Below are 25,394 nucleotides of genomic sequence, written 5' to 3'. Positions count from 1 at the left end.
AATCAAATAAAATTTAATTTTAAGTTAAGAATAAACTTATTATTAAATTTTATTTGACACTGTTAAAAAAATAAAATTTAACATTCCTTTTCATTAGGTACTAAAGTGTACTCAAAATATTACTAAAAGGATATTGTTTTCAAAGAGATCTGGTACATAATTCTATTAAAGCCGAATTCTATTTGTAAGATTTCACTTTTTCCCGGCGTATGATGGCGGTGAATTCTTCTTGGGTTTCCATCCGGGTGAGCTCCATCTCCATCGCTGCCGACGTTTCGATAGAATCCTTTTCTATCGAAACGTCGGCAGCGATGGAGATGGAGCTCACCCGGATGGAAACCCGAGAAGAATTCAAATTCTATTTCATCCATCCCTAATTAAAAAATTTTCAACCTGTCATTATAATTTGTTCTCCACCTTGCCCCCCTTCCCACGCTGAATTTCAGTCTTCAGATACTAAAAAGACATAATGGAAAGCCTCATCCTGCACCTTAGCCTAAGCTTGTCTACTCTGATTCTCTATTGGCTACCCTCGCTGGTGCAGTCTAAGCAATATTTCAAATTAGCTGTCTATCCTCCTAATTTGAAATTATGAATTTCCTGAGAATGACCATTCTCTTTACCTAATTCACCCTCAAAGTCCGTGAAGAAATCGTAAACATCCTGGTTGAGTTCACCTCCACTGGCATTCTAGATATATACCACTATCAAATCTTGGACTGGGTTTCCTTCTGGGATAAAAATTAATAGTCACCAAATTAGTCATTTTCCCTCACCTTCATTCATCTACTTAAAATAGAAACTCTGCACCACTTTCAACATCATCCTCATCCACAGTACTTTATGCCCATCTATTCCCATAGCCATTATGGCCTACCAAATACTCCTTCCACCTTCTATGAATCTTTTCTTGTTCTGTTAACATCCTTCCATTGTTAACCTAGTTTCTTGATATGGCTTGCCCTTTTTATTGCTTGATTATGACTGTACCTCAAGAGTACAGTTCGCCTACCTCAGTACCCTTCCCTGCCCTGTTTATTTCCCCCATTTCCATAGTTCATATCACAATACATCTTCCTGCCTTTCTCTGTATCTATTGCTCTGCCTTCTTTCTTCCATTTTCACAAGCAGTTCTTCTATAATCTACAGATCTTAATCTTCCTCCTCTTCACATATCCAATTGACTTCTCTACCACATACACCACTAGGTAGATGTACGAGTTTTTCTCACAGTTCATAAACCTCTGTCTTCCCATGATGTAATCTATCCAATACCTATCTCACTCTATCCCCTGGTCTATATCCAATTGTAACTGCCTTAGGATTTTCCTGATACAGAGATAATATTCTTGCACAATTCCTTGGTCTAACCCCAAGCTTTCTGAATTCCAACAGGAAATTTTATTACTATAGGTTGCTGCAAACTCATGCTGAATTCAACATTAAATTTAAAAGGAGATAACCATGGAACATAAGGAGCGATTGGTTATTTTTCTGGCTTAAGATACGGTAAAAGAGTGTGTTTAATAACTTTAAACTCAGTTTCCATAAAATTAGGATGCATTTACTAGTCCAAAGGAAAAGGTCATTACCAGCTAGAGAGCGAATACTTCTATTAGTTGTTTTCCCAAGCTATTTTACTTACCATCATCTTGACAGTGACACAAGGGAATCAGAAATTTTTGCTCATACATATGCAGTGAAAACAGAAAGAAAAACATTTTTTAACTCTTACTTAATCGTGGTGCATAATTCAAAGTGTTTTAACTTTCCCTACATCATTTGGAGAACTAAATCCTACACATAGGTAAAATGTTTAAAGACATATCCGAAAGACTTCTATATCCATTTGGGGAGAGAAAATAGACCTGTACTCAGTGCTTTTCTAGCATTTATTTTCTAAAAAGGACTCTCAGTTCATTAAAAAATACACTTGGGAAAAACAGGAACTAAAAATATGTACACATCAAGGAATTAAAGAATGATAGGCAAAGCAAAATTGTATTTACTATGAGCACTGTCATCCACTTTTCAACAGCAAGGAATGAATCCATCCATCTTTTAAAAGTAGATTCTTTTTGCCCACATTCGCTAACATTAACAGGGTTCCCACTCAACCGTGAAAACCTTAAAACTGTGAATAAGCCGTGAATTTCGTCTACCGTGAAAAAAACTGGAAATAGCCGCGAATTTCATCTAAAACCTTAAAAATCTCTCAAACTTATAGAAAAAGAACTACAATTGACAGATCAAAAGAAAAAAAAGATATTTCAATTATGTTTCAAGGCTGAGCCACATAGACACACACTTATCTCCACACGTATATTCGAAGTGCAATAATTGGAGCCTTGTGCCATGACGATGCATTGATCTTGAGCCTGTGATTGGAAGACCGGCAAACAAAGTGTTCATTAACCATGGCGAAAAATCAGACACGTCTTTACTTCCCTACCTCACTGCTCCCTCCATTTTGCCACTCACAACCTTAAGCTTCACCTAAATTTTGATATCGATAGGTGACGTCATGAGAAATAGCACTTTCATTGCTATGTTTGAATTCACGGCGCCTGTCGCGGATGATAAATTCTTAGTTAACGTGCGGGCGGTGATTGTTAAGCCATCAATATTTCTGCCTAAAATGCCTGATCAACAGACCGTGAATTTGACGATATTTACACCGTGGAAAACCGTGAATTTTATAATTTAGTAAGAGTGGGAACCCTGATTAAAAATATGTATGCATGTCAGTAAGTTTAAATAAAAAAATGGGTGATCTAATAGACAACACTTCAGATGAGTACCACACTTAGAGCATTATTTTTTTTTAGTTAAGAAAGTTAACTGTGAAACTCTTTCTCAAGGGTTTTGTAACTTTCATTCACCACTGTTTTAATGTCAACTGAAGCCAAGGTTCGATAGAAACTTCACCGCAATTAGTAGAGAATACTGTATTGCAGTTGCCTGAAATAACTATCCTAAGCAGTGAACTTGTGAGACATTAATCAAAGAATAATTATCCTTTTTATTTTTGCACAGACCTTTCAATTTGGTGCATCAGCGGACCCTGTGCCCTTTTTTGCCTTTTCATTTCTTTCTCCCTACGCATTTCTCTCCTAAAAACATATCCAAGAGTCCCTTAAATTTCCGCTATAAAATATAATTATGGCATCAGGCTGGAGCATTCATATAATTTCAACATTTTTCTAATTTTTTTATTCACAGATATGACATTCCAAATGTGTCTTAACTTGAATAAATTTTTCCACATCAGTCAAAATGTGAAACAAAGCCACGCTCAACCCTATGGTGGGTGTGTCTTGTGACTTACTTAAGTTCAATATAAATTTGAATCCATAATAGGAAACTTTCCTCAAACTGTGTGGCAACATTTAATGAAGATAACTATTTCATACGAGTTTATAATGACAAAACCAAGGTATACAAAGTATTTCTCTAGGTGACATATCTACCAAAGGGTTATTATAGTGTCAAATATGAACTTGGTAGTTATCTGCCTGTGACATCATCTAAAAATGGTTATCAAATATTTGAAATTGAGTTTAAAAATGAATTACGGTGAAAAATGTTGAAACAGCTGTTTACCTGAAAATTTCTGTTGTAATTTTCTTTCCATCATCCATCTATTTCACATGAGAGTTACATCCACTTTAACCTTAATGGAGAGTTCAGCTACTGATCATGCTGTTAGGCATTCAGGTATCCTAATCAAAAATACTAACTTTGGTATCTAAATAATTAAAACCTCTTGTAACATATATGAGAAACTACATAACATACACAAATTGAAAATGCATAAATTTATTTATCACTGCAAAGTCAAATAGACATATAATTAGTTAACAAGTATCTCATACTTCTGAACTAATTACATAGATTAAAAAAGTAATAGGAATATACAATAAATGGTACCAACTCCTACGTACAGTCTTTCAATATTTTCCCTCCATTTGAAGGATTACAAATGCAAAAAATAGTTACACAATAGTTCATCAGGAGTTAGAAAAACCAATGGCTTACTTTCAATGATTTCTTCTTCCAAATGTATTATTTGGATATTTTATGAAAAGGAGAGAGTTTCCTACGGGTTTACCTTGGAGTGCTTTCATTGCAGCTCCTGCTGATTTTGCATCAGCGAAGTTGATGAATGCACACCTCTTTGCCTCCAGCATAGATATACTCAAAATTTTTCCATACCTGCAAAAAAGAAGAAGAATATATTTCATTATAATAAGTGAAATTTATTCACCGCCAGGTAAATGAAAACTCCGGTGTAGGCCAATTGCTTTGGAAATAAATTACGTTCATCTCCTCCCTTATTAAGGAAAATAAAAACAGTCATTTGAGAGTCCATAGCTTTTGCTATTATAATAGTAAATACCCATGCAATTAATAATTATCAGATTTTCTGCGCAATAGGTGAGAGACAAAAGTAGCGAGCCAAAAACTTCCTCGTGTTATTTGCCAACAGTAGTAGTAGTAGTGATGAATTGATCTACAACTAATTGAGTTTGTTCTCATAAAAATAGTTAGCTTGTCATTCAGGGGCCATTTCTAGTCAGGAGAGTTAACCATCTTACTTGAACTCTTCATAATGCAAGATGCATTCCTGAATTTGTTACATACATATTACATGGCTAGTTTACTTTCGAGCAGAAAGAAAACACAAGGTTAAGGCTGGCTTTTTTTTATTCTAGCTCAAAGCACGGGTGTTTGAAAGATATTAGCCAACATAGGAGGTCTGGTGGCATAACTTGAAAAGTACATAATGGTCACATTAAGTACTTTTCAAGTTATGCCACCAAGTTATACACCTTTAGATACCATCAGATTTAGAAGTTTCTCAATGAAAAACTGATGTGAAAAATAACTATGAAAATAAAACTTCATTTGCAAAAAAAATGTAATAATCCACAAATATACAGATATTTATGAATTTATACCTATGTATCTGTGGAAGTTTTCCCCAATTAATCTACCCTTGTTCAGAATGTATACTAGTTTAACACTAGAACTACCGATGGAGTCATTTTGACTCCTCGCGATTTTTTTGAAAAACGTGTACTATTTTATTTTCTAGAACTATTTTAATCGCAAAGCCTTATTCTGTGTCAAAAATGAATAAAGTTCGTGGAATTTCAGGTCAGAATTCAGAAAATATTAGTTAAGGCAGAGAAATAAAAATCGTGAGGAGTCAAAATGACTCAAAGCTAGTGTTAAATGAATTTAGAAAGGGCTCTATTCCTCTATCAGTCATTAAGACATCACACATTATAGCAAATTTTATTTTTGCTGGCATTAGTGGTGGCTGGGAAACGCCTTCACCTGCCAACCAGAAGCATAAAGGTTCCAATTTTGTCTGGGTGAGCTTTCCACCACCCAAGGCTTGGAGTTATGTGATTGTTAAATTTAAGACAGGACTGTAGAGTCCTCATTTGCCAAATCAAATAAAGATGAAATTATTATCATTTATTACTACATCCCTGAGGCTCTCATCCACACACAAGACCGTGCAAATAAAGCACCCATTCAAAGGAGGGTCCTCAAAAAATGCCACAGGTCAGCAGTTTAGCACATCTCACCAACATAAACAAATAGCATTGAGTCGAAGGACCGAAGCTGAAGTCATCGCAATGGTAAACTAATTTTATCCCTCCTGATTTCTAAGCTACAAGTGATTGTAAGGATAGAAAAGGAAATCTTGAGGTAGATCCACACACTCCCCAAAAAACCAACGTGACAGTCAACAAACAAAAAAATCCACCTAACTACAGTATTTGACCCAGTGAAATACCATAGCAGAATTATCTGATACAGGTAAGATAGAATTAAATTACTTCTCCAATTTTATAATTTACCTAAGAATATTTATTGTGTGGCCAAGGAAGAAGGCAATTAAGATGGAATACAGGCTGTATTAAAAATCAAATAGCCTGTAAGACAGTGCGAAACAGTAGTCCTCACAAAGAAGACTTCGCCTGCCAACCAGAAGCCTAAAGGTTCGAATTTTGGGTGGGTGAGTTTTCCACCACCCAGGGCAATTGGAGTTATGTGATTGTGCAACTTGTTAAATTTAAGACAGGAGAGTAGAGTCCTCATTTGGCAAGTCAAATAAAGATGAAATTATTATTATTTAGCACTACATCCCTGTGGAAAGGTGGAAAGTCACACACCAAGAGTGGGATAACCACACTCTCAAAGGGATTTGAACAGGGATCTCTACCTGATGAGCAAAAGAAATAACTTTGAAACAGGAGGGGTTCCACAAGGAGAAAAACAAAATTGTGAACTACCTCATGAGAAGTGAGAGCTTTTGTTCCTTCCTAAAGATATGCTAAAAGGCAGTCGCCCAAGGCACTTCATAAACCTACCCCTAGTACAAATGCAAAACAAAACTTATCTGATACCTACTGAAATACATATATTCTCTGATGCCCACAGAAATGATTCCCTTTGCAATATAAAAATTTGTAAATTAATACCTGATCATTTGCAGAATAGAATGTTACTACCCTGGGTTCCTACATATAATACGTCATAAGAATATCTTACACTGAAAACAACTTCCTCAGCTCTTCTTCAGCTACTCCTTCCACATTACCCACCCAAAGCGAAGGGATCCCTCTTGGGTTGGCAGGACTAAAATAAAAGATTCCACATAACTAATAAAGCATGGACAAATATGGGCAATCACTCATTAAGAGGAGAAAAATAAGCATACTCCATAAATTTGTCGTGATTTTTGCTATCCAGGGAATAAATATCATCATCATCGTCATCGAAGTCTCCTTCATCTGACTGATAAATGGTGTCACCATAAATACCAGTGGCCATAGGGTTTTCCTTTGCAAACTCAATGGCTTCCTATAGGGAAAGAGATATTATAAGTTAGAAATATTCTAGAGGTCAAGATTAAAATTTTGTATCAGCAGCAGCAGACCCAGGATAGGGACAAAGAGGGACAGGGGGAGAGGAGGGGCTCTCCTCTCCTGCATATATTCGACAACTGAACAAAATTACCATTTTATTTGGTGCAAATGGGATAACCAAAGGGGAAGTGGGCTATAGCCTATATTGGCCCCTCTCTGGATCCGCCACTAGCTGTATATATGTAACAATAACCTTAAGATTGCCACTGCATGCTAAAGCCTCCTGAGCTCTCATCCTAGAATATCCTAGATCCATTATCTGCAGAACTTTAATCTCCAATATTTGATCAGTTGCTTCTGAGCAATTACGATTCCGATCGAGAACTTCATTGAAAGCCTCATCTGCTTCTTTGTACATCTAAAAAAAAAAAAAAATTCTTAGTCACAGATAATACAAAAAATCAAACCATAAATTTAGCAGCAGCCTCAGACCATACCTTTAGTCCAATTAATGCCTCACCCTTCCTGAAGTATCCCTTTATATTATTTGGAAATTTCTGAACCATTTTATTGGCATCCTCTAAGGCTCTAAAAGGAACGAAATTGACCATTAATTTCATATTTTACCCTTGAATTAGGCAAGCAAAGGTAAAAAAAAAAAATGGAAATTGTGAAAAATCATTCATTACGCGATGAGCTGATAACTAGTTATTAGAGGCCTCTATTCAGGGAATAAAAAATTACCACAGGTCAAACTTGAATGCAATCTACAATTCACAAGGACCCACATGGCAGAAATACGTCTTGGATACTTCCTGAGACGTCTCGAATATCGCATGTTATGTCTCAGAGACATTCTGAGAGCTTCAGAGACATCTCTCAGATGTCACTATGTCCAAAAAAATGGTCTATGAGATGTCTCATGAGACATCTCAGGTAAGTCTCTAGGATGTCTCATGAGAGTTTGTGCTATGGTATGCTTAAAAATGTGGGCAAAAAATAAATGCAAATTATACAGTTCTGGCCCACTTATCTCGATCATTTTTAGCGACAAATTTTTGATGGATAACCTTTTGAAAATATGAAACCCATATTAAATGTCTTGATTTTAATAATCACAACTGCATAATTGCACCGAAAAATACATATGGAAGGCATTGATGGCATTTAAATACGTTTAAAAAAACTCCTGAACGTCTCACGATTACATCTCTGAGACATTCGTGATATTCGAGACCATAGTGAGACGTCTCTGAGCAGATCATTGCTATGTGGAGGCATAGAACTGAGATGGCTAGAAAGATTTCTGGATATCGTGAGGGTCATTCCATGCCAAATCATCACAGCTCCCAACCCGACCGTCTCAGATTTGCTTGAAATTTGGTAGGAAGTTGAAGCACATGAAACTGTGCCCATACACAAAATTTTAACCCTCAGCCATACGCGGTATTCATACAGCAGGGTTGCAAACATGAGAAAAAATGCAAAATTTTCCCTCGCATGCTCTACAAAAATAAATCATAACTTAGCTAATAATTGTGGTAGAAACTTCCTGTTGGTCTCATTTTAAAGCTAAAGGAACATGATTTCTGTAAAAAATGTTGGATTTTAAGATACCGATTTTTTTTATTCCGAGGTCACACCATGTGACCTTTGACCTTGAGTATCTAAAAAAATGTATCTTAAATTTCATTCGGAAAAATATATGTTAAACAGTTAAATGCATTCTATCTTTGGTGTAAATTTCATCTTGGGATGGCTTTGGGAACAGGAGTAAAAAAAATCGTGAAAACATCATACTTCACATTCAGTGGAAAAACTTAGCATTTATGTATAGAAATTACCTGAATAGAATTGAATTATGTATAGAATAAAATTTAATGCTCTATACAACACCCAGGAAGAAATATAATCAAAAACTAGTTAGTTCCTCCTCCTCCTCTGAAGTGCTTCTTCTGAATTCAGAATGTCGAAAGCTGTTAATTTGTAAGTTCGCCCAGTTGCAGTACATGGATCGACCTTAGTGAGAACTTGTTCACTTGGAATATTAAGAATGCCTGGCTGGTGAGGATACACATATGATGGCGATGGTCCTTTGGGATGTAAGAAATTGACCAAAACTTCCTGTGAGGCTACATTCACACTCATGACACAACCTAACCACCACGCATCACTCTAGACACAAGTCACAAAACCTTTAATTTCTTCTAGAGACAATGTTTCTTGTGGAATATTTGTTTCATGCACATCACTGGTGGTGTCTGTTGAAAACTTCTTTAGTATTAATTCATTCCTTGTTCCTGGAATGAAAGTATGAAATGTTTGAGTTCCAGGCATTGGTCTTTTTTTTCAAGTCGAGTGTGTAGCATCCTCCCATTTTCCATTATTTCTTTTTGACACACATAAACGAAGTTCTTATTCTTAATATTGTCTGTTGCCCAGACAAACATTTGTCTTGGAGTCATTTGATCATTATAAATATGTTGTAAGCTTGCACTAGTGGCTAGCCCCTTCAGAGTTCCACCCAATCCATCACATGAATTCTAGCCATGAGATGTGGCAAAGAAGTGCCACTCGGCTGGAATCCCAAATTCAACTTTGTGTTGTACCAGGTTTGAAAATTTTTTCCTGTTTTTGTATTGGCCTGCACACACCCCAATGCTTAGGGCGTAGAGAGGCAAATTTTGTACTGTTCTGTCTGTTTGAAATGAATGTACACTTCTGCAAGGTTGTTTAAAGTTAGCCTCTTTTGTATTTGTTCTTTCACACCACCCATTTTAACACACACAAAGTCTTTTTTGCCAGGCATAATTCTGCTGACATCATCATTGGCGTAAGTGCTCTTCACAGTCTTGGCAACATCTGGATCCACGCTCCTTCCTGGTTTAGGATTTGGTGTTGACAAAATCCCACGTTCTTTTACTAATTGCTTTGCTTTTCATATCATGTGGTTACTAGCTAGTGGAAATTCTTGCTCGATTCTTTTGATACTCCAGAGTTTAGGAAGGCGGGTCAAAATTGTTACTTTCTCACTTTTCATAGTAGTTTCTTCAAAATTTTCTTTTAGTTGTTGCAAATGTCATCACAACTATGATTGTTCGGCACGGATTCTTCAGCTGGAATCGGAAATATCTTCTCTTTTATGACTTTTGCAATTTTAATAGCTTTCTTTCTGGAGTATGGCTCTTCCTTCATTCTCTTCCTCTTGTTAGGTGATGCACCAATACTACTCAGACTTTCATATAATGTTTATTTAGCAGATTCAGTCCTGAATGTGCTCAATTTCATATCACTTTCTTCATCAACTGATATGCTTGGTTCTTCATGAGGAGCATAATCAAATATGTTAATTTCTTGCTACAGTTGTCACAAATCATTTGTTCACAATTGACATGCAATAGTTTTCCCACCATCCATGGTAGCACTTTCCTCAATTGTTTTCTACTGCATTATGCCCTTTAATGTCAAAAGAGTTGCAGCACTGTGTGTCTATATACTTCTTATACATTACCACACAATTATTTAAGTTGTCAATTATTATACACACTAAGTAGTCCCTTGAAACACACGTGAACTCCACAGAAGCTCGAGAAAGACTTGAGCTTGCTTACCAGACTAGTAGTGCACTTACAGAAAGAGAGAGAGCTAGAGAATTTTGAACTTGTGTGATGGATGTTTTATACAGGAAGAGCATAAAATAACAAATGAAAATTTAGCGTACAATTTGTACACAATGTACAAAGGATTTCCAGGTTATGGTGTGGATGCACAAATGGTATAAAAAATGTGTATGTTGTATAAAAATTTGGCTTATCACAATTTGTATGCAATGTATGCTTTGTATACAATATGCACTACCGTACATTGTATACATTTTATGGACACACAATATATGCATATACAATGAGTTCATTTTTATGCAAATGTACGTAAAATTACATTGTACACATCTAAAATGGAAATTGAGTATATTGTATACAATGTACTCAAGTATGCTTTAATATACAAAAGCATATAAATGTATGTAAAATGTGTACATTGTACACAGCCTGTTTAGAACTTGTGTACAACTTTTTCATAGGGAATATTATTTTCACTCATAATTCAATAATTTTTTAACTCCTGTTCCCAAAGCCATCCCAAGATGAAATTTACACCAAAGATAGAATGCATTTAACTGTTTAACATATATTTTTCCGAATAAAATTTAAGATAAATTTTTTTAGATACTCAAGGTCAAAGGTCACATATGGTGTGACCTCAGAATAAAAAAAATGAGTATCTTAAAATCCAACATTTTTTACAGAAACCATGTTCCTTTAGCTTTAAAATGAGACCAACAGGAAGTTTCTACCACAATTATTAGCTAAGTTATGATTTATTTTTGTAGAGCATGCGAGGGAAAATTTTACATTTTTTGTCATGTTTGCAACCCTGCTGTATGAATACCGTGTATGGCTGAGGGTTAAAATTTTGTGTATGGGCACAGTTTCACGTGCTTCAATTTCCTACCAAATTTCAAGCAAATCTGAGACGGTCGGGTTGAAAAGTCCACTTTTCTGTGATTTGGCATGGAATGACTCGTGAGCAAAATTACTGACAGTCATGTTGTCATTCGGCACCCAACAAATACGTATTGTATACGTATGTACAAATACGTATCCGTATGTTCATCAGTGTACCTCCTCAGGGTCTAATAAAAATGTAAAATAACACTAGAATATTTACGGCAGTATATGAGTGACATGTAGTACTTTTTGTACTGCTTCGACTTGATGAGGAAGTAGCATCGATTGTTCCAAAACCGGGCTTCCGTAGGAAATTTTTCAATGCCTTCATTCAAAACTTCAATTGCTCCTTTGTAGTCCCCACCGGCAGCTTTTATATTAGCTCTCCCACCGATTCCTCCGATGTCTTCCATTTTCTACGTTTAAATTTCAACTATTAAGAGTCATAAAAATGAATCCTCACAAATCAATGTAAATACGCATTTCTCGCACGTTCCCTGGAACAAAATTCTTATATTATATGCCTGCTTTTAAGAAGACGCGTGCACGTTGAGAAAAAGAGATAACGCATCTCGAATGCATTTTTTAGTATATGAGCTAGTTCCGTCATGCATTTGGCTAATTTCATCCACCCTGCTTCACCTACCTTGTAATCTGGATCTCCGTTATCTAATTTCTTCCTTCGATCAGATTTGTTTTGCCGTCGTAGGCCATTTGAAATAAGGTGAATTCCGTCAGTCAATTGTCGAAAATGAACATCTCACGTGCGTAACTTCAAGATTGCTCTAATAAATATGAACCGTGTGAAACTGTAGTGTGTCGAAGGGAATTGATGAAGGTGTTTGAATGTAAGTTTTCGCATTTCTAGCGTAAGTAATTAAAGATCCAGGGTATTAGGAAAATCGTAAATTATTTTAAATCAACTTATCTGGAACTCCTTGCGCCAATTCGTGGCCGCTCATGGTGGGAAAATGAGGTTGTCAAGTTAGAGACACGAGCTTTCAACTAGTGTTATTAATTGCATTTATTACGCAGCTCATCTTCAATTATGGCCGATGAAAGTCAGTCGTGCCTTAATCCTGACCCTAGTGGTAGTGCCAGTAGTCAAGAGAAAGTGAACGAAGTCATCTCTGATTTGGGCAAAACGAGTCTCAATGTGAGTCAGGATGAAGCAGTGGATGCTGATGGACGAGGTGATAATGACAACTCTGATGATGATGGAAGTGACACCAGTGAACACAATTCTCAGAGTAATCTCGACAGTGATACAATTGACGAAGAACAGTTAAAAGACGCCGAGGTTTTGTGTACTGAAGAGGAGAAAGAGGTAATTGTTCTCCAATGCTGTTCCTCATTTTAAAGTGCTATGTCTAGAATGTTACTTTGCTTTAACATTCACTTTGCACGCTGTTTTAATTTCTGCTACATTCTTATCTATATGCAATGCTAAATTTGGTCGTTGTATTTTCAACTTTTCTCTCGAAAGTTCTATGCCTCGCCAAATTTCTGCCCTCCCCAATGTTGAGAATTTTCCGGAGATAAATATTGGTTTGTCTCTCAGAGTTTTTTTCCTGCCATTAATTGAAAGAAACTAGGTATTAATTTTGCTCTTCATTTTAATCCAACGCAAAGGCGCGGAAAGATGAAGCCCTCCAGTATAAGTCCAAAGGAAACGACTTGTTTAAAGCTGGAAACTTCGTCGAGTCTGCGGAAAGCTACACGTTAGCGTTGAGAACATGTCCATTAAAGTATTCCAAAGAACGAGCAATTTTGTATGCCAACAGAGCTGCCGCTAAAATGAAGTTGGTGAGTAATATTTGCGAACACTGGTACTTTTTATGGTGATTTCCAATATATTCAACGATATCTTTGTTTTAGGAACGCTACGAAACTGCATTGGAGGATTGTACGAAAGCTGTGGAACTAGATCAAGGATATATTAAGGCATGGGTACGGAAGGCGCAGATTGATGAAAAATTAGAGAAATTGGACGAGGCATTAGAGGATTACAAGAAGGTGCTGTTGTTGGATCCTTGTCACAAGGAAGCTGGAGAAGCTGTCAGAGTATGTCCTCCTTAATCAGTAATGCTTCATATTATCAATGCTCATGTCTTCAAGGAAGTGGGTGGTTGCAGCTGCCTTTGAAAACGTTTCTTTTTTTTCTCGATACCATTTTCTTGGAATACAAGTCATGCTTATTAAATAGGTATTTTCTGTGTCCAAATGTTCCTGAAATTAAATTTTAACCCTTTTGCTGTGCTTGGTGTAGTTCTCTTATTGTGTTTCTATTCTTTAATATCAAGCTCTATGTGCATTGTGAAATGAGGATGCATATAACATGGTTATTAACATGCTGAACTGTTTCTCTGACTATCAGTGGTGAAGCTTACAGATTCTGTTTGGGTATTGTACCCCATTGGCTCCTTCACTATAACAATCATACCTAATGAAGTGTGCAAAATCATATGTGAATTTTGTAAACAAATGAATTGCATATATTCAATTAATTTGTTTACATATCAATAACTATATATCAGTTCCTCTATTGGCAACAAATTATCTCAAGATTCTAGTCAACCCTTGTTTCCTTCCTTTCCCCATTTAACCTTCTTTGAACCGTTAGGTGGCAAGCTAAATTTGCAATTGTACATTAGATAAGTAAAATCAAATAAAGGAGTACTTGATGAGCAGTAAATGAAATAATTACCACATAATTGCAATGTATGCTGATTACTCTCCAATCAAATCAACAGTAGTTAATCAACCATTATTACGTCTGCTATTCGTTTTGTCCTCTTTAGTTCATTCTCTGAGATCCAGAAGCCTTCACGAGACTAATACCCCAATACATAAAATAATTATTTGAATATTATGAAATTTTAAATAAAATGGTTCATGGGTAGGACAAGCATCGCAATGTATTGGTGCATGCAAGGAGAGAATCCAACTCTTTCCACTCTTACATTGGTTTCACAATGTCTGCCACGACTTTGGATTCGATATATTTTGTGATGGGCAATATCTGCAGATATTTGGATCCGTTGTATACAAATATATGCAGATATTTGGATCAGTTGTATCCGATCCGACCATGTACCTAGTTTTAAATTTCACAAAAACAGAGTGGTTTTTTCTGTAATGTTTTTAATTTTGTCGCTATGTAAATTGCTGCTAGCCTCCGGGTGTATTTCTATGGAAAATTCTGCACTTTTTCCTCTAAATTAACATTAAATTTTCATTTTGTATAAAATATGTGTTTGTTTCATTTCATTCAAAATTTAACCATATAAAAATAATTAATTTAATGATTTGACAGTTAGGCAGCAAAATACATAGTGTATAAAAATATGTTTATCTTGTAGAATTCATGCATGCTTTTATAGGTGTTAAGCTTTGATCATTATTCCCAAGTATGATTAAGACATTCCAGAGCGATATAAATATGTATTTTTCCTCACAATTATTATTAACTTGGCTATTCTCAATGTTAGTCTCATTTTTAAGGGTCTACTATTATTTTTGTGGTGTAAAAAATTCCAGTTTGACTGCTTTGTGTGGCAGTAAATTTATCAAATGATTTGAAAGGTCTGGCCAAAGTTCCACCGTGGAACTTTAATAGCTTTATGAATGATCATATTCTCCTATTGCTATCTGAACTGTTTTTCACTTTTACAATATGAGAGATCTTACTAAGTTGAAATTGATGGCATGCTCTTCTGTGATACTGTGCTCTGCGATGGCTGATTTTTCGTTCTTAACCAGGCGAAGGTTGGTGCTCCTTTATTCAAGTTTCTGTAATTGTACCTATTTCACTGATTTACACTTGGCCGTGCTGACAAGGAACTTGGTATATTCCTGGTGTCTTTTGAGTCTGATAGGATCTTTGGGACATCCTAGGATCGCCCTAAGCCAGCGTTTCCCGAACTTTTTCTTTCCACGACCCATTTTAGCCCATACGTTTTAGCCGCGACCCCTTAAAAATGGTTGTCTAAGTTTAAGTACATAGTTCACCATATTATTTGTATACATCTCGCGACCCCTTTCCTAACGGCCCGCGACCCCGCTGGGGGTCGCGACCCCCAGTTAGGGAACCGCTGCCCTAAGCTAATCCATGATATTTTTCCCAAAACTGTGGGGACTCACCCTTAGGTTTTAAGGCCCTTTTTAGAGCTGATGTGGTCTCTAATTGGTTGTATCCATTGTTGAAAAGTCCTTTGAAGATGTTTGATTTTCTGTGGCCAGCTTTCTGGCCTGGGGACTCACCATAAGGCAACACCATTTTGCTCATAAATTCATAAATAGACCGCCACAGGAAAACCTTGTACATATGTCAGTAAATGCTGCAGTTTTGTGAGCAATCATGTGGATGTTGCCTGTGGATTGACTAGGAATACGCATTGGGGGGGGGGGGTGGAAGGGGGGGGGCAAATTTTTGGAAAAAGTCACGCATGAAAATACATTTTATATCATTTTGGCAATAAAGATTTAACTTTAACAGGGTTCCCACTCAACCGTGAAAACCTTAAAGTCGTGAATTTCGTCTATCGTGAAAAAACCTGTAAATAGCCGTGAATTTCGTCTTAAAACCTTAAAAATCTCTCAAACTTATAGGAAAAGAACTACAATTGACAGATCAAAAGAAAAAAAGATATTTAAATCATGTTTCAAGGCTGAGCCACGTAGAGACACATTTATCTCCACACGTATATTCGAAGTGAAATTATTGGTGCCTTGTGCCATGACGATGCATTGATCTTGAGCCTGTGATTGGAAGATTGGCAAACAAAGTGTTCATTAACCATGGCGAAAAATCAGACACGTCTTTACTTCCCTACCTCACTGCTCCATCCATTTTGCCACTCACAACCTTAAGCTTCACCTAAATTTTGATATCGATTGGTGACGTCATGAGAAATAGCACTTTCATTGCTACGTTTGAATTCACGGTGCCTGTCACGGTTGATAAATTCTTAGTTAACGTGTGGGCTGTGATTGTTACGTCGTCAATATTTCTGCCTGAAATGGCTTATCAACAGACCGTGAATTTGATGATATTTAGACTGAAAACCTGGAAAAACCCGTGAATTTTATAATATTGTTAGAGTGGGAACCCTGTTTAACCAGATACAGTTACCGTTTTGTGAGCAATCATATGGATGTTGCCTGTGGATTGATTAGGAATATGCATTGGGGGGGGGGGGTGGAAGGGGGGGAGGTATGGGCAAATTTTTGGAAAAAGACACGCCTGAAAATACATTTTATATCATTTTGGCAATAAAGATTTAACTTTAACCAGGTACAGTTATTACATGCCAAAACTGGACAATAGCTTTTAATAATTTTTATTATTTTCCTGAGGCTTTGATTCCCTCATCCCCCTCCCCCCCCCAATAGTCACACCACTGGCTGCTGCTATGAATTGGTGTGATGGTGGAGGGTTGCCCCTCCCCCATGTTCTGGCAAAATAGAAAAAATGGTAAATTTTAAGTTGGCTCTCCAATTTGTTTATTTCACCTGCTTAACAATCAATATTCAAAAATGGTTGATGCATATCTAATAGCCACTTGTCTACATATATAAGACCTCAGATGCAGTGGTGCAGCAAGGGAGGGATTTTGGGGAATAAATCTCCTCCTCCCCCCAGGGCTCAGAAATTTTTTAATTAAATCCATTTACTTAATTGAATAAAAATGACTTATAGAATAGTGTAAGGATTAATAAAATACCCCTCAGGAAGCCATAAAATTCATCATTTTGAAGCATTTATCTTAAATATTTTCTGGCAGAGGGTGCCCGCACGTCCCGCTTACCCTGGAGGTTCTTACATATCCCCCTAACCCCCAAATTTTAGTTGTGCCGAAAACCATTCCTAGCCTTAATTCCTAGCTGTTCGCCTAGTATCGTTATTTGGTGTTGCACACAACCAAGGCACCATGATAAGGAATGTTCCCCCAAAACATTGACTTAATCTGCACCTAGTGGTGGTAAATGGACATTTGAGGTTGAGGGAGCAGTGCTACTTTGGAATGGATCGTCAAGAATCAGTGTTTAACTTCTTAATCCTTTCGCATCTTTCCTTGTTATCTTTTCCAAATTGAGAGAGTTTTTCTTCTCAGGGAATGCTAAGGTTTAGAAGGTTTTCAAACATTTCTTAGTGACTATAAAATTATTTTTAATTATACTTACTGCTGTTGGTTATTTTAGCATCTATAACTTTTTCTGTACCACCTTCTATAACTAAGATTTAATATATGGAATAGGTGTCTAAGTTGCAGTGAAACCATAATAGTCCTTTTAAATCTCTGTCTTGGATTCTCTGCATCCTTATTTATGTAATTTTTATGTTGAAAATAATTCCTATTGTTTTAGGTGATAGTTTTTGTTTAAAATTACTAAACATTTTTTTTCAGAGGTTACCAGACCAAATTGCTGAGAGGAATGAAAAACTGAAAGAAGAAATGCTTGGTAAAGATACATTTTTTTTCATTTAATTGAGTTTTTATATCATTAAAAAAATCAAGTATAATTGACATCTTTTTCTTTACAGGCAAATTAAAGGATCTGGGCAATATGATTCTTCGTCCATTTGGCCTTTCTACAAATAATTTTCAAATGACTAAGGATCCTAACAGTGGGGGATATTCTGTGAACTTTAAAAATAATCCAAATTAATGTATTTGACGTATTATTTTATGAAATTACTGTTATGCAATGTGTTATAACTTCAGGAATAACTAGTTGATTTGAAGACCTGTTGCCATCATGTGATATAATATATGCAAGTTAAATTATACTAATAGAGTTATGATTATTCTTTCTTTTGCCCCATTAAGATAAATATATTCTGGGATCAATGAATAAATATCTATGTTAAGGATAACAATTGTATACCATGTCAATTATGCTAAATGCTGTCAAAATCTAACGTCACCATTAATTCGGTATCTTTCTCAAATTTTAATTTATATATGTATTTGTGATTCTGACGTGCACACGTTTGCACATGAACAGTATAGCTAATAAAAATTGTTTTTGCTTCAACCTGTTAACACATTGAAACTGCTTTTCCAACAGTTTTTCCCTGCCAGGAATCGGACAGATATACATACATCATCGGATGCTAATTATCCAGGATACCTCTGATAAGACATCATTTTTAATTAGATCTTGCGTGGTGACGTTATTCCTTATTATGTACAGCTCTTTTGGGTCATGGGTGTAACCCTGGAGTTCTGGCTAGAAAACCCCCTTCATTTTTTCAGTACCAAACCTACATTGTGCACACGGTCATTTGTGATAGTATTGACAGGAGAATGAATTCATTTGTATTTTTAATATTCATTCTCTATTGAAGAGGAAGAGTGTTATAGAATTTTATTTTTTGTGGCAGTCTATTCTACACACTGACATTGCTCTTGTGAAAACATCATATCTTTTACAATCCCTTTTTATTTTATTATAGGTATTTTCATTTTTAAAGATATTAGGCTCTTTAAAGTTACTGGTTTCTTAACTTCTGTTTGATTTTGAAACTGCTGTAATTAATGGTTTAGATATATTTTGCATTGGATTTTGAAAAATCCAAGGGATATGAAGAGTAGAGAAAGTAAATATTTAATGAAGTTTATGTTATTTTCTGTTTTTTTCACCCATTTAAACACTGTAGTTGGCAGTTTTGTGAAGTACCATGTTCCTTTAATGACCAGTCCTCATGAGGGCCTGTCAGATGATTATCGAGGTGATATCTTGGTTGCAGTTCCCTGTCTGTAAATAATTAAGTGCTTGTTGAATTGCAAGTTTTCAAAATAAATTTTTGATGTGTTTGTCAAACATGTACCATTTTATGAAATGAAAAAAGTATGGGAAAATGAAAATTATAAGTTGTTTTAATTCAATTTATTATTTTGTTAAAAATTCTTTGGTTTTAACAATATTTTCCCCCATAAAATTATAAATATAGATGCAAATACAACTTAAAAAGATATTTAAAAAATTCCCAGGCAAACATTTGCCTTTCGATTGTCTTCATTTCTTGAAACTATTTTTCAATTTTTCTACTCCGTGTTACCTATTTCTGAGCTCCTCGCATACGGATTAGTGTCATAGTTAAGAATGTGCTAATGTTATAGTATTCATCAGTCATCAAAATAATGATTATGGCTGCAAAAACTGTTATCTTCAAACAAGATTTCAAGACCTTAGTTCTAACAACACGTATCTAAAATAGCAACTTTTCAGGAGAGCAAAAAAACTTTATTTTTTTAATTGTTTGTAATTTTCATTTAAATTATAAACCAAAAATTCATAAAACTGAAAAAGAAGCATACTTTTGCTAACATAGAGTTGTTTTTTGCGTGAATTTTATTTTTTATTAACAGTATTAGCACTGTTAACTCAGACAGTCCAAATTTTGAGAAACGTGTTGTTAGAACTTATAGCCATCGATTTGGTTGATTGGTCATGGGATAATTGACTTCCTAGCTACAAGTGGGATATCCTCGAAGATCTAGAATTGTGGATACCCTGCATCTTGATTAGGATTTGGACTTCCCTTGGATACATCACGTACAGGTCATTGATGGATTATTTATTGTCTCTGGCAATAATTTTTTAATGATGGGCAGTATGTCTAATCATTGCCTTAACCCTTGGACTGAAAGTGTGCGTTTATTTCTTAGATATCCTCCCAAAAGTCCTTATATTTATCAAAGTGAAGTTTCAGTTGTGGTATGGATATGTCAATGAAGTGCTTAATTCATAATTGCCTTTACCCTTTATTTAATTTATTACCCCTCATTTGCTCGTTAAAACCCTCAACTCCTGAACCATGATTAATTGAGCATACCTAGTTTTACGTATATGAGGTGTAATGGTATTAAGGAGCTGATTGCACAAATTAATAGGAGAGGAAATTAATACAGCTCAGTATAAAGAGTGATGGAAATGACTCGCTGCCTAACTTTCAGCCACTATCTGATGTGAAAGGTCAGGCTGTTTGCCTATAGTATGGGTGGCTGGAGGCTGTGATGAGTTGATCCTGATGAAGTGCAGCTGCTGTTGCAGAAGGAATTTTCCACGATGGTACTCTCAAGGAGTGAAGATGGTAAATGTGACATGATTAATGGAGATACTCCGGTTGCTAATAAGATCAGACCTGAAGAACCAAAATTGTTTGCCTATGCCCAATGTGTAGGGGTGACAATGATGTGCGGTTTCTTTGGCGAATTGAATAATAATGTGTCACACCTCAAAATTGAAAGCTCCTTTAATGCAAGCTCACCAACGGACAAGACGGATTGATCACAACCACCACATGCTCTCACAGTCAAAAACCTACTTTTTGTTGATATTTAAGGTGGCTTTATTTATTTATTTAATTCAGACCAAAAACAGCACGAGGCCAATTGCAAAGGGCAGAGAATAATTTACTAATGTTAAGCAAAACGTAACCAACAACGAACAAAATGATATTCAACAGTATTTACTAATAAATAACAAAGAATGGTAGACTTCATCGGGTGGTGCGAGGAGTAGGGGGAGAATTATGATATAGATGGTGCAAAGTGGATGAGGGATGAGAAAAGGATCAAAATCTGGAACAGATTTGGAATAGGAGTTCATGGAAGAAGAAAGCCTGAATAGAAAGGAGTTTTTAGAGACAGAAAGACGGGGTGAAACAATGATGTAAGTCACTCGACCTTGTCACACGCGAAGGAACACAAAGTGGGAAAAGAGAAAGAAGGTCAGATGATCTGTACTTGCCGTTAATAATATTTAAGAAGAGTCTCCGGTCATTGAGGTTACGGCTATCAGCTAAAGTTGCGATACCAAGGGAGGATCTTATCTTATTGAGGGAGAGGTGATAACAAGGCTTGTGGTGGTAGCGGACAACAGAAAGGAAAAAATTCAACAGGCGTTCCAGGAGCTTTAATGAAGAAAGCGGAGCCATATGTGGCCAGAATCATCCATGTGATGGACTAAGGCCAAAAAATAAGGTCCCTGCACATTAACCCTCAACACCAAGGGATACAATGCTTCAAGGATGTCCGGGGCTAATTGGTTATGGGGAAAGAGGGGAAAACCTTCGAATTGGCGGCAGGGGCTATTGTACCCTACCTCATGCTACTGCGGCTGTTAAACCAAGCGCACACATTTCTTATACTCTCTCCAATTGGTTTCGGCCATCTTATAGGTGGCTAATGATCTGGATTCTTGGCTAGTTTTACAGAGCCAGTTTTTCTGAGTTTGCCGTAGCCTAGGAAAGACTACTTAAAGTCTAAGACTAAAAAAAGTAATTTTATTTAATTTTTAGTTGATATGTTTTTAAATTTATTTTCATCTTATAAACTTATTGCATCAAACTTTAGTTTTATAAAAATAACATAATTTTAGAATATAATAGCATGGCTTGGGAAGTTCTAGGAAGGAACAAGTTTGGTGTTGCAGCTATTGATTTTCATTTTATATTGTCAGCTCATTTTAGGCTTTAAATGAAGTCACCAGAGGTAATTAGGATCAGACGTTATGTGAATGGGGAAGGTTACTATGCATGGGTTAAAAGTATTGTTGCATTAGGGGCTGTTTGAAGTATTCTTTGTCACCGGAAATTTTTAGTAGAACCACCTCTTATGCGTTTGGCATCAAGTTCTCTTTGAGCATTATTTCTAATTTATTGCTCGACCCTGCATGCAGCCCACATTTACTTGCTTTATCTATGAAACTTTATTGTTTTCTTTTATTTCACCTTAAGTAGCCTTAATCCCTCATCACAGATTTGAAATCCTCTTAGCCTTTAGTGCCCAATGTCAGCTAGTTTCATCACACAGTTGCTCCTCAATGCCAGTTTTCATATTTCTTTGAACATCTTCTTCCTTTTCTGAAGTACTTAAAATTCTGGGATATATTCCACAGTACTCCACTCGTAGCCCTTCTTAAAATTGCATATGCTGTAACTGGGAGGGCTGCAGTATCAATTAACTCATATTTGTTCCAATGGCCCAGCAAACTTCAAAGATCAGATATGAGTTGCTTGTTGCATAGTTGCTGGGGTTTTGATGCTAAGGGAAAGGTGGACTTTTTCTTCATACATATCAGACCATAATGTGGCCTGATACATATCAAGAAAAAATAAATACTTAAGACCTAGATTTCAGTACTCAGCACCATCTAAAAGTAAACATGTTTAAACTATACGTGTCTGCAGATGATGCTTAAGCCTGTATTGCCCATTGTTCATGCCTGTGCTGTCCTATCTAGGGAATTGATGAAAATCAGGCAGGCAGCAAGGAGTAACATCTGGCCTGTGGGGTTAATGCTTGACTTTATAACTTTTTTTATACTGATGGCTAGAGAGTGATGTGGACACTAAAGTATTTGACTGTATCCCCTTAATCTTGTTCTCATGCCTTTCTTATTTGATTGGCTTTATAAGTTAAATGCAATCTTGCCCGTTCAAGGTTTGGAAAAGAGGCATAGTTATTGAAATTCCCATCAGGGAATGAAACATTGCCTAAGGTTTACACACTAGGATTCAATGTTCTAGCTTAAGCCCTTCAACTGTGGTGCCATGTGGGCAAACATGTGGTCCTGTGATGTTTTTTATTACAACATAGCATGTTTGCTGGAAGAATATGGCAATTAGGAAAGGCAATGTGAACTGCTTCCCTACTGTCTCAAAAATTCCTTGAACTCCCCATCATCATTTGGCACTTTAAAAACATCAATTTTTAAAGTGGTTTTCATCCCTACTTTTGCATCAAATCACTGTATGATGATTGTGAAAACTATTATATAACCATGGTATTTAGCAGGTCATTGATTTTCCCATTTTACTGTTTATTCTCCAAACCCTATTGTTTCATTGTGCACTAATCGTCTCTTCCCTTTAGCTCATCCAAAATTTTAATGCGCCTCCATTGCAGTCAGCTCCTTCCCTCTTCAACTACCATAATTCATTATTCTTTCATGGCTTCTTAAGTGCCAGCCCAGTTCTTCTGCCTCTGCAAAATCATGCCTAGCAATCGCCTTGCCTCTCCTGCACTCTTCAAGGTAGGGCAGAGTACCTACTCTGCCACTGCAATGATGTCCATTGGATGTCCCGGCTGACATCCATGGGCACCATTTGATATCCTCAAGACTTCCTATGGATGTCCAAATGTCCCACTTGTAGACATAGGATGTCTTTTTCAGGATTTTGTAAGGATTTGTCAATTGAAGAAAGGTTTCTCAGGCTTCCCACCAGGAAATTTGCTCCATGTTTCCCGACATAAAAAAAAATGAGGATCTCGCTTAGGGAGATGGGCAAAATATTTTCAAGGTATGTGATGAAAATACCAGTAGAGTATATCCTGATTCAGAATAAAAATTCTGATATTTCTTTTTTATGAAGGTGCTTATTTCTCTTGAATTTACTTACCACCAATGTTTTATTTTTTGTAATGGACAAGCTCTATTTCACACTGCCGGAAGAACTATAAATATTATTTTTACCATAGGAAAACTGCATCCTTGAGTGGACAGGCTCAATTAAGTTGAATCGTTAAGCTACAGAATTAAGCTGCTCCTGTTGCCCTACTATTGGTGAGTCATTCTTTCAATATAAGTAGTGTAGTAGCATATAAATTTTTGTACATGGGAAAAGGAGTTTGATTTGCATAAGGAAGTATTTATCATGTAATTGTTATAATTTAGAAGAAATCATGATCAACCCAGGATTCTGATTTTGTATACTACGTCTTGTTTTTTTATAAATTCATGATAATCTTAAATTCTGAATGGATAATTAATTTAGGATAAAGCCTACATTGGGTCTCTCTGTGGTGAATTTTTAAGAAAAATTTACCAAAATTGCTGCATAGTTGATAATTTTACAGATCACCTTATTTCGCCTTATCACTAGGGGAGATCGCAAAACACTTTTCAGATGCCAGGAAGATTGTGGTTTTAAAAGTTGTCCTTACAGGCTCACCAAGTACTGCACCAGCATTTTTAAAAGAACTTCTGTTCACCAAGGGCTCCTAGGTTATTAAGTGAAATGTTGAGCTATGACTATGACGTATGAGGGAGATGGGTTTGGAATTGGGTTACAATCTTTCTCAAGTAACCATTTTTCATCATGAAATTTTCGGCATTTGTTTGAATCCGTTGACCATTCAAACAGTGGTAATGATTTTTCAGCTTTATACTGCTGCCTTATTGAAAATTCATCGATTTACAATGAGGTGATATGCCTTTAAAAAACACAAATAATTAAATTTATTAATTCACATGTTACGAGCTATCATTTGATGTCAGCAAACGTTTAGGTCATAACGTAGTGTGTGAACCGTGAAAAGTATTGAAGTTCCTTTAAATAAATCAGCTGTTAGTTGGAATTATTCCTTTCTTGCAGACGAAAACTTCATATAATAAGCAGTTCGACGCATCGAAATTTTCTGATCCTAAAATATCCTGGAGGTTATGCATCCCTTTAATCATTAAATCGGGTTAAGAGTATGCCAATGGCAGTATTTTAATCGGGTCACACTATGCGAGGGATATTGTTGTATATTTTTTAACTAATATTTTTGATTTGATATAAAGTTATCTGTATCAAGTAAAAGTTGTAGAAGGCACTTACCAGCTACTGTTTCAACTCAAGTTTTTATGCAGATTATGAAACCCGATTATAGTCTCGAGTTTCACCAAAACTTAAATTTTTGGTGTTTTTTTTTCAAATTTGTTGTGATTTCGTAATTAATTCGCCGAAGTATGTTTAAAATGATATGACGCTTGAAAAACCGTAGTTGTTATTCTATCCGTTGTTGACCCGACGAAAAATCTTTGTTTTTGGTCTTCAGTGCAACTTCAACTAAATTATGGTTCTCGTTAATTTTCATTATTGCCAATCTGTAATTTAAACATTTCTGATCAACATTAAAATATTGTCGAAAAAATTCATTTTTATTCCCCTTATCGCGACATTTCTGAATGTAATGCAATCCCTGTGCTTCCGCTGTAT

General features: G+C 36.0%; 2 protein-coding genes across 5 annotated transcripts; one reads left to right on the top strand and one right to left on the bottom strand.

Annotated features, from left to right (window-relative positions):
- Nucleotides 1-3,803: 3,803 nt before the first annotated feature.
- On the bottom strand, nucleotides 3,804-12,139 carry LOC124154215. 3 transcript variants are annotated; one of them, XM_046527805.1, is made up of 7 exons: nucleotides 12,042-12,139; nucleotides 11,642-11,892; nucleotides 7,385-7,475; nucleotides 7,141-7,305; nucleotides 6,740-6,882; nucleotides 6,571-6,657; nucleotides 3,804-4,215 (listed from the first exon to the last, which is right to left on the bottom strand). In XM_046527805.1, the coding sequence occupies exons 2-7, from the start codon at nucleotides 11,806-11,808 to the stop codon at nucleotides 4,041-4,043; spliced, it is 828 nt and encodes a 275-aa protein (XP_046383761.1). In that variant the 5' UTR covers nucleotides 11,809-11,892; nucleotides 12,042-12,139; the 3' UTR covers nucleotides 3,804-4,040. The 3 variants fall into 3 exon arrangements, with proteins under 3 accessions (XP_046383761.1, XP_046383763.1, XP_046383762.1); XM_046527807.1 differs by lacking the exon at nucleotides 11,642-11,892 and having other exon boundaries at nucleotides 12,042-12,104; XM_046527806.1 differs by lacking the exon at nucleotides 12,042-12,139 and having other exon boundaries at nucleotides 11,616-11,696.
- A 19-nt stretch (nucleotides 12,140-12,158) lies between these two features.
- On the top strand, nucleotides 12,159-18,381 carry LOC124154216 (tetratricopeptide repeat protein 1). 2 transcript variants are annotated; one of them, XM_046527808.1, is made up of 6 exons: nucleotides 12,159-12,243; nucleotides 12,431-12,722; nucleotides 13,028-13,201; nucleotides 13,274-13,459; nucleotides 17,806-17,860; nucleotides 17,943-18,381. In XM_046527808.1, exons 2-6 carry the CDS (start codon nucleotides 12,444-12,446, stop codon nucleotides 18,065-18,067), a joined length of 819 nt encoding a protein of 272 aa, XP_046383764.1. In that variant the 5' UTR covers nucleotides 12,159-12,243; nucleotides 12,431-12,443; the 3' UTR covers nucleotides 18,068-18,381. The 2 variants fall into 2 exon arrangements, with proteins under 2 accessions (XP_046383764.1, XP_046383765.1); XM_046527809.1 differs by having other exon boundaries at nucleotides 12,173-12,264.
- Nucleotides 18,382-25,394: the final 7,013 nt, after the last annotated feature.

This window comes from Ischnura elegans, chromosome 2 (assembly GCF_921293095.1).
Source record: "Ischnura elegans chromosome 2, ioIscEleg1.1, whole genome shotgun sequence".
Taxonomy (NCBI): Eukaryota; Metazoa; Arthropoda; class Insecta; order Odonata; family Coenagrionidae; genus Ischnura; species Ischnura elegans.
The sequence above is the reverse complement of the archived record's forward strand: the minus strand, read 5'-3'. Positions and strand labels throughout refer to the sequence as shown.

Bases quoted from the DNA above. Each gene is read 5' to 3' on its own strand.
- LOC124154215 (XM_046527805.1), bottom strand. From the start codon at position 11,808: ATGGAAGACATCGGAGGAATCGGTGGGAGAGCTAATATAAAAGCTGCC. The intron at 7,476-11,641 runs GTACTACATGTC...CGTTCCTTTTAG, and splicing joins AAGTCGAAGCAGTACAAAAA to AGCCTTAGAGGATGCCAATA. The intron at 6,883-7,140 runs GTTATTGTTACA...CTTTCCCTATAG, and splicing joins CATGCAGTGGCAATCTTAAG to GAAGCCATTGAGTTTGCAAA.
- LOC124154216 (XM_046527808.1), top strand. From the start codon at position 12,444: ATGGCCGATGAAAGTCAGTCGTGCCTTAATCCTGACCCTAGTGGTAGT. The intron at 12,723-13,027 runs GTAATTGTTCTC...TCCAACGCAAAG, and splicing joins GTACTGAAGAGGAGAAAGAG to GCGCGGAAAGATGAAGCCCT. The intron at 13,202-13,273 runs GTGAGTAATATT...TCTTTGTTTTAG, and splicing joins CTGCCGCTAAAATGAAGTTG to GAACGCTACGAAACTGCATT.